At 46.1% G+C, this 9,572-nt stretch overlaps 2 protein-coding genes across 6 annotated transcripts in view; one reads left to right on the forward strand and one right to left on the reverse strand.

Moving 5' to 3' along the window:
* The window catches only part of LOC149371867 (mitochondrial 2-oxodicarboxylate carrier-like), a 13,828-nt gene extending 11,594 nt beyond the window's left edge, over positions 1–2,234 (forward strand). Inside the window, exon 4 of the mRNA XM_089566163.1 lies at positions 1,740–2,234. Within this exon, the coding sequence (XP_089422289.1) occupies positions 1,740–2,018 (279 nt within the window). The 3' untranslated portion in view covers positions 2,019–2,234. The remainder of the gene's footprint in view (positions 1–1,739) is intronic.
* The window catches only part of LOC149371866 (very long chain fatty acid elongase AAEL008004-like), a 63,197-nt gene that overhangs the window by 36,667 nt on the left and 16,958 nt on the right, over positions 1–9,572 (reverse strand). The window lies entirely within an intron of this gene.

Here is a 9,572-nt window from a genome sequence, read left to right on the forward strand (position 1 = left end):
TTTCGATGCTTTTCTGGTGGCCTTGGAAAAGAACAGAAAGGTTAAGCAGGACGAGAGTTTGCAGACGACGTGAAACAAAAGATCCTCGATAGAATACATTGGGTACTTTGGCAGTCGTTGGCAATAAATTTGTGCAGTGGTTGCACCGAGTATTTCTTGCAGAGTGTGGGCAATTTTGTTTCCTTTACACTCTTATTATAGCATCTGACGTCGGTTACGACGATGGAGAGTTTTCTTTGTTTCGTTTTCCGCCTTTAGCCTTTTCTTTCGTTGTTCTTGTGCGATAAAGGGCATTAGCTAATTCCAACAAAGGCTACCTTAATATTCAAACAGGCAATAGTTCGCTTTACTTTGTATGCAAGAAAAAGCTTCACAGACGTGACTGCAGTTTAAAGGGAAATTGCATAGGTTTTAGAAATCAACGAGCTTAAGAGGGTCGAATGTGTGAAACGTTCAGGTAAAGCATGCGAACTATCTTTGGGCTAGCACTTGAAATAGTGAAGTAATCGCCAATTAAAAACAGGACGCCCTTCAAGCTTCTCCGCAGCGCTCAACGCCAAGTGGGGGGCGCATGATGACGTCATCGAAGGTATCGGTACATTTCCAACGCACAAACGCCTACTTTGAAGCAACAAAACCAACGGCACCGAAGGTGAACCCTTCTGAGAGTTGTTTGGCAGCGTCTAACGCATCAGGGCAGGGTGTGGCTGGGGAGAGCGGTAAATGAAATCATACCTTCCGTGACGTCACGCTGAGTTTTCCTGCACTCCTCCTGTGCACTGAGGACAAGCGCAAAATTCAATCGTCGATTACGTCACTATTTTAAATGCTAGTGCAAAAAAACTTGGCATGCTTTACCTACAGCCTACATAGATTTTAATCCTTGAATATCGCGAAATTCTCAAAAAAGTGCTGAAGTTGCCCTTTAACTGCGGAAGCGATCTGCGGTGCCGATACCTGTCTTTAATTTCTAGCTTTTTCTTTTTACTTATTGCGATTCTACTTTGATCGAAAGTGGCCTCTTTCTATTTTGAAAGGCGCAGTCCACCGATTTAAGCGAACAGCAGTTTGTACTCAGTGTTCTCTTAATTACTTTTTTCGAATAAATTTTGAATCCAGTGCTAGTGAAACGATGTGTGTGTCGGTTGCTCGAAGATTTCTTTGAGACAGATAAAGCCCCGCAGTGTGCATCAGCGATCGGTGCTGCCTTGTTTGTACCAATCAGGTACGCTGGTGTTGGGAGCCGTGCGCCTGAAACTAGCAGAGAAGCGACAAGAATTTCCCCTCGAGACATGTGTAAGCTGCCGCAGCCAGTCCAGCCAATACGCGGAGCCTAAAGAGTCTCTTCAAAGCATGTCTTCTTTGCTGCTGCTTAGAGCTTGTTCACTGCTGACGTGATTGCCTCAGAAAATTTGGCGCATATTGACAGACTGCCTTCTGCCCATTTGACGTTTACCGATTTATGGAGGTGTAAATTAGCTCCTTTAAATGCACTACTGAAGTAATCTGCGTGATATTACATCGAGGATTCCTCGCATTTAAGTTATGACCTCGTGCAATCGCTGTATTTGTACTAGCGCGGAAGTGTTTGCTTCTAGCCGCTGACAACTTCAGTTAGATGCAGGTGTAACTCGGCCACTACCAACCAAGAACATACTGCTCAGCCCCATACATCGGCTTTTATTCGCGAGATTGAAGTGCTCGTGCTTTTATTCATAAACAACAACGTTAACTCGCAGGTTGGCACTGGCCTCTTCAGCGGCTGTGTGGCCACGTGTTTCAACATTCCCTGGGACGTGGTCAAGAGTCGCATCCAGGGGCTGCAGCCCGTACCGGGCGAGGCCAAGTACAAGACGTGCTGGCAGAGCTTCAAGGTTGTCGTGCGCGAAGAAGGCTTCCTGGCATTGTACAAGGGCCTCGCGCCGAAAATGTTGCGCCTCGGCACGGGGCATGGACTCATCATTGTCCTCTACGAGCACATCGTCGAAATACTCGAGGCCATGGCGTCCAAATTATGAAAAGATATGAACAAGCGCCATCGTTCTTTGTCTACCCCAAACATTCTTTCTCCTGTAGGCGGATAGCGTGTTTTAAAAATGTGTTGAATGCGGTCCTGAAAAGCACCCGCAAGGGGACAGGTGCTTTTGAGAGAAATAAACTTATGTTTACTGCAGTCATGTTCGGTACATTGCATCTTAGACTGCAGTAGACATCGCCTAAGTGTAAGACCGAAAGATTCTGCTGTTAACATGCTCGGACGACACGTCGAGGCGTACACGTGCGTAAGGATATCTAGCCTGAGGGGCCTGAAGTGAGCTCAGGCTGCTGGCAAACATAAGCCTAGATGGAATCAGTTTCTCTTCTAGAGCACACCCATGCAGGTCTTTTATATATTCTATCTTGCTTATTCCCTTAAAGATGGGAGGTTTTTAGAAGCTCCAAGGAGCAAATGTTTCTCTCCCCAAAGCACAAACATGTGCAAAGTTTGTGCGTGCTTGTTCTATGCTCATCCTCAGGGTCATGCCAGCGATGGAAACTGACAGGAAGTGACGTGAGCAGCCGGCGAAACACCTTGGACGAATACGATGCTTCCAACACACAGAACGCCATTGCTTTTTTTTTTAGTTTTTTGACGTGTGCAGGCGCGGCGATGTCTGCTTGACGACGGCTTCTGCTTTGCGAGCTCGTTAGATTGCCGATGAAGCGATGCTGCCTTACAAGCTTTATTAAGAGTGATTTTCCTTTCCTCTTTCCCTCCTTTCCCCTTCCCACGTGTATACGGTAGCATACTGGGCGTCGCCTCTCTAACCTCCTCGCTTTTCCATTCAACTTTCTCTCTCTCTAAAGCTGAAATGTCATTTCACTCAGTTCTTCTCATCATGAACCACGCTACAGTTGTCTAAAAACCAGCGCAGAATCAGTTCAAAATGAGGACAGCACCGAGGTAATTTGATATGAATGTGTTTTTCCTAATCTTCGTGTCATTAAAGCTTGATTTCTCATTACTATTCAGGAACCATACAGCCTCGCAAGCATTATAAAGTGCGCAGGAAGTTCCATCGCTGTTCGATGTCGATGCACTAGGCTACAGTCGGCTGCAAAATACTCCGCGAATCACACCGAAAACGTGATCCTAGAATGAGGGCTAAGCGGGAGTACATGCGGGATGCGGGATGGTGGCGCATTTATTTATTAGGGCGCAAGCTGTACTGCAAAATCCTGCGACATTTCGGGGTTTACGATGTTTGTGGGTTTGTGCAATTAAAGAAATCAGTCACATAAATATCCCCGACTGGGATGCTAACCTGCAGCGTAGCGAACAAATCAGCTTCGCTGGCCACTGCTGTTGTTGTTGCCTCAAAAACGATGGTAGTGTTAAACTGCCATACACACTCGCGCTGTGCACCGCACGTCGTCTTCTTCATCACCTAATACTATACTATCGAACTAATATTCGTGCTTTGGGCTATGTTGCGGTAGTGGCAAAGAGACGTGCGCTGCTTGCGTTGACGAGGACAACGTTGTGGCAAAAACACGACAGAAGAGCAATATGCATTGGCGCTGACAGCATTGTGCAGATACGCGGCACAGGAGCATAGGCCCCCGGCGCACGTTGGGCATACTGGCTGTCGTGTCGGTGGTGGCATTGATATGTGTCGGTGGTGTCCACCTCCAAAAAACTGCGCTTTCGCACAATATTCCGTGCTTAGCAATGCTAAACCGCCAGCCAATTTTTTTTTTTGTTGTTATTCACGTTGCTCCTAAAGGTCCTCTCTGGGAGGATATGACAAAGGGGTGGGATACAAATTATTATAAACGCGTTAGTGTTAAAGAAAAACAAGTTCAGCGGTAGAAACAAGAACAAAAGTCATAACGAAAATGGAAGTCAGAAAGGAAAAAAAATAATTAATCACAACACAGTTCTATCACAGTATATGAGTTCTGTAATTATTTTATTCCAGTTTCTGTAGAGATGTCCGATCGTAAACTATTCCACTCAGCGATAGTACGAGGAATGAGTGAGCAAAGTGGAAGTTTGGGCTTGTTGGCAAATCATGATTTGGAGAGGCTGGGCGCGAGAGAAACAAGGACATTAGAGGGACACAGGACGAGCGCTAGCTTAAAACTGAAGGAATTGGAAACGAAATTACGCGATCGAGGAATCAGATGCGCATGCCCAGCTATCCACTGAATTGAGGAGGCGGCTAGATAACAAGGTAAACTGAACTAAGTTAATTTGGAGGCTAAAAAACGATCAGAAGAGCGTGTAAAACCGGAAGCAACCCCCCCCCCCCCCCCCCCCTCTTCAAACCCCAACATCGAAGAGATTGTTCAGCATTCAACAACATGCATTCTTTTCGTAGCAAAACAACCAACGTGCCACTGACGTACATTCCCAGTGAAAAGTATACGGCCCAAGGGTTGCGTTTGTGAAGCCTGCTGCTGTATGCCTTGTTATGCATCCTCAACGACGGTAACCGCTAGAAAGGGGAATAACTTTGCGTCCTCAATCCACCCAAGCTTTGGACTGCTAGATGTGGTAGGGAGCCCAGCTAAACAGTTTAGAAGCAAACCCGTTGGGCTGTATACTTTTGAAGAGGCTGTACTTATCGCTTCCTAACTTATGTATGAATGACGCCTCAGAAAGCTTCCTTGCTCTGCACCTTAGAGCGGCCAACAAGTTAAGTTATTTCGATAGCACTTCGGTTTCGATGTTTCGGTTTCACTGGAGGTGACAGTTCATGGCACGGCGCGATAGCGGTAATGGATTAATACTAATATATGCGGAAATGGTAATTTTCTACATTCACAGATATCCTGTGGAATTCCTCGTACCACTCCTGGCATAGTGGTGCAGTGGTTAAGCGATGCGCCACTGCCCTGCGATGTCAAGTAGGGCTTGTAAGCCTACGTTCCTCTTCCCAAGCAAACACTCGCGACCGATCATTACTTTAACTGCCACTGCCACGATGGGCAGTTTCATCACAGTCCGGTGGACGAGTTGTGATGGCGCCACAAGGTCGCGTGACCTAGATGGCCCACAACCCGATGGGCAGAGGTACCGTTCGGACTACGTCTAATCGACTGAGTGAAAGGTCTGGTGCTAACGCACTAAAAGAAAGCACATGGCGCCATTGAAATCCGAACTTACGTCCTCCGAATTTCGCTCCTGGTGCTGTACCAACTGAGCTACGGCGGCGGCTGTCCAACCTTCTACTTTTGCCGGCATTTATTTTGCGTGTAGCCTAACCTTGAGAGTGTTCACCAGTGCCACCCTCGTCCATAGCGGTGGACGTACGCGTGTGAAGTGAGTGGGAAGTGGAAATTGATCGAGCGGTGATCACACCTCAATTTGTACTTATGCAGATGCGGCTTCGCTACGAGAAACCTTTTTAACTCATGCGGAGAAGTCGAAACAATAGAACATTTCCTCCTCTCTTGCCGGCGGTTCGCATTTCAGAGAAAACAGTATTCGGAGGTCCCTCTTTCAAGGTTAGGACTCCCTTTGTCTCTACCAGTTCTTCTCTGGTTTGGTGCGAGTGCCACGGGATTCTCGCTGAGCACTATTTGCGGCTACCTTCATGATTATATTATTGCAACTGGTCGATTACTCTGTTAACTCCATATAAAATTCCACCGCATGTCCAAAAAGTGTATTTTGTTTTGTTCCTGGTATTTCTCATTTGTTTAATTTATTTAAAAATTTCAACAAGTAATATATTTTCCTAGTTTCAGTTATTCTACTACATTCAGTTTTTTTTTTTATCGCACATATGCTTCCTTGGCATTCACCACCGTACCTTGGCCAATCCCCCCGCGTGGGTATGTGCCATGTTTACTGAGGAGAAGAAGAAGAAGACGGTAGCTGTGCGAGAACCCATTTGTGCTACCATGGCATTACATCTTTTTTCCCTCATTTATTTAATTGTTTAACATTCTGAGCACCTGTCAGTCGCCGCCTTTTTTTTTTGGCCAATCCCCCGCAGTGGAGACGCGCCATTATTTAGAGGACAACAACAACAACATCTAGACAGCCACAGCCGAGGCCCTCGCTAAGTTACTGAGCAGACAAGGGCAGGGAAATAACTGGCTCGTTAGGACATACGTATTAACAAAGCCAGCAGTCACCGAATCCAAGAAAAGCATAGTGGAATGTCGCAGATCTACGAGATGAAAGGGATGCGGTAGGCGAACTTCATTTAAAGTTCCAAGGCCATAAGCGTTAGGGCCGGCTTCACGCCTATCTTATCTCTCTCCTGTTGCCAGTTTGGCTTCTTTCTTAGAACCGATCATCATCGCTGTTTTAACGTATAACACAGATGCAAAACGAGCTTGCTGCTAATCGTGTCGCCTTTCAGTCTGCAGGCTCTTAATAATACGTGTCGCTATTCTGTATCGTGGTCACAACGTTGCGGGAACTCTCCGCTAGCATATGCAGTGCTCTGCGGATGCTCCATACACCTTCAGTAGACTTTGCAGTGCGTCACATCAAACGTGTACGTTCAGCCAGCCCGCGCAGTGTCACCGGGGGCACGCGTATTTGTGAAGGGGAAACGACTAAAATTGGTTTATTTCCCATTCATGTCCCTCATGGGCAGAGAAAATATATCTCTTTAAAAGCTTGTGCTACGCCTCGAATTCCCGCGTAATGCACTCGGTTAAGTATGTACCGCCCTCATAAATGGTCCACGCATTCTGCAAGCTATGGTGTGCACTTGCGCATACAAGGCTGCTCCTCCATTTCCCTGGTGACCTTGGATCTGCAGTAGTGAAAGCTCCTCCCACTGAAGTTCATGCATTACAACGCTAGGCTTTTGGGATACATTTATGCACCATCGTGACGCACTGGGAGCCCTGCGGCCTCAGTAAGTACAGCTGCAGGCCATGGGTAGATTGTAGGTGGTTAAACGCATGGACTGGCATAAATGAGCGAACACGGGGAAAGCAGACGTCGGGAAATCGGACGCCTTTAAAATTTCCATTTATTAAAAATAGAGCACATAATGCAGATCAGTCCTCAATGCTAAAAATATTTCATTGTGCAAACTAAAGAGTATCAAGCCCGATTATGAGCATTAATAGACGCTTCTGAGATGCAGCGGCGAAAACAGGTCTCTTTTCGGAGCAAGAACCATCACTCCTATCCCATCCTCGCGTTAGTGATGCAAAACTATCGGGAAATTGACTATCGATAGTATCGATACTTTTTTTGAGCTATTAAAAGCAGTAGTTTTTTTAACTATCGATAGTACTACTATCGATAGACTACCGATAGTTTTATCAATAGCACTGTCGATAGTACTACCGATAATAGAATCGACAGTTTTACTATCGATAGTATTAATACTGATAGTACAGCTCTCGATAGCAAGACTATCGATAGTGAGACTATCGATAGTGAGACTATCGATAGTGAGACTATCGATAGTGAGACTATAGACAGTGAGACTATCGATAGTGAGACTGTCGATAGTGTTGCTATCGATAGTAACACTATCGATAGTAACGCTGTTGATATTAGGCATTTATTGGTCAGCGATATAGCCAAAACATTTGCGGCACCTGATTGGTTTCACGGCCTTATGAGGCTTAACGTTCCAAAGGGAATTAAGCTATGAGGCGTGCCGTACTGGAGGTCTTCGGATAAATTTGACCTGCTGTGGTTCTTTAACGTGCACTGGCATCACACACTACACGGGCCTTTTGCCTTTCGCCTCCATAGAAATAGAGCCGCCTTGGCCCGGCAGCGAAACCCGCGTCCTTCTAGTTAGCATGTTGGAGAGGAGGAATAACCGCAAACTTGACAGGACTGAAGAGCGAGAAGAGGACAGGACGAGCGGTCCTGTCCTCTTCTCGCTCTTCAGTCCTGTCAAGTTTGCGGTTATTCCTCCTCTCCAACATGTCAGACCAACTGGCCCAAAGCTTCCCCTTGTTCTAGTTAGCAGCCCAGTACCACTACCCCCGTGCCACCACGGCGGCATTTGCGATAACTGACTACCAGCAATACTCAATTCATGCATTTATGAAATATCTCTTGACGAATGAATTATTTAATTCCGCAATAAAGGACCCGGAGTATGTTCATCGAAACATTAATGCTCAAAAGTAAAGCTTTCCACAAGAAGCGCGACTTTGAGCTGTCCGGTCTTTGTTTACTGAACTGTCGCATCATCATTGCAACATGGTAGTCTAGCACGGGCGCGGTCATATCTACCTTGTGTTCAATGCGTGGAAATGTTATGCGATGCTTATGCAACATTTCGTCGATGGTGAGGTTGCAAGCGTGGCAGTGATTTATCGCTCAAACCGCGGAAGTATTTCAAATTGAATACTAGATGAGAAGGGCATCTTGATACTCGAGCCAGATAAAAGATAAATATAAGCACAGAGTCACAGATTACAAGAAGCAGTCCTACATAGATATCTATATTTATGTATCACATCGTAACGAAGGGATTCGACAACGAGATGGCTGGAAGAAGAACGAATGTTAATTTCTGTGCATCTCATTATTTGTAGGCTCGTCATAGCATGGCATATGCATTGCGCATTGTCAGGTGCATTTTTCTTCTATACGCCTACCTGTATACAACTTAACCAATTTCAAAAATAACTGGCGGAATTGTGAGTGCCTACTGGAGTTAAAATGACTACCACTTTAAACTGACACGAAAAAGCGGAACAGTTCAGTTTAAAAGCTAACTGGGACAGTTTGGAAAAATGTAACGGCAGAACAACTTGTGCTGGCTAACACGACACCATCGCGCACTGCAGACGTCGTCTTGCTGACTTAACCGCTGCAGAAATGCTTTTCGCACACATGCTTCTCAACTAGGACAATCGCGACAGTAACACCTTACCCAGTAACTTACGTAGGGAATGTCTGCAGAGCTCAGTGACGCATAGGCTGCAAAAACGGACGAGTCCTGTCAGTTACTCATACCATCACCTCTGTGCCACGCACTCGGGAAACCAGCTTTAGGATGCAGTGGATACGCGTGGTTGATTTAATAAAATGGACAGTGCTATATATACCAGGTAGCATCGATACTGCTATCGATCGTACTATTGAAAGTACTATCGTTAGTACTATCGATACTACTAGCGAAAGTACAAACTATCGGTTGTACTACAGATAGCGCGCTATCGATAGTACTATCGATAGTTTTTTTTTACCATCGATAGTTCGATAGTGACTCAACTATCGATAGTATCGATAGTACTATCGATAGTTTTGCATCACTACCTCACGTCGCTCACGCTTGGCTCACGCCTCCCCAGCTTCTACTCTGCCGACACCCCCCTGACAATGTGCAAACCTTTGCGAGAGATGGCGGTGGTTGCTCAAAATAAGAGACATTGACAGTGGGGTGACGTAGTAAGCACGACACACACTTCAAAAAGTCTCTTTCCTAGCGCGCCTTAGGGTCACTAGCACGCCCCTATACACGCCCTACACTAATAGCCACCTGTTGGCGAGGCGGAATACACGAGACGAAAAATCCGGCGCTGTCGTCTGCAGACCGTAAACTAGGAGTCGACACTTGCCACGCGGTCACGCAAGGCGTCGT

Source organism: Amblyomma mixtum, chromosome 1, assembly GCF_055824585.1.
Source record: "Amblyomma mixtum isolate Tamu chromosome 1, ASM5582458v1, whole genome shotgun sequence".
NCBI classification, from domain to species: Eukaryota; Metazoa; Arthropoda; class Arachnida; order Ixodida; family Ixodidae; genus Amblyomma; species Amblyomma mixtum.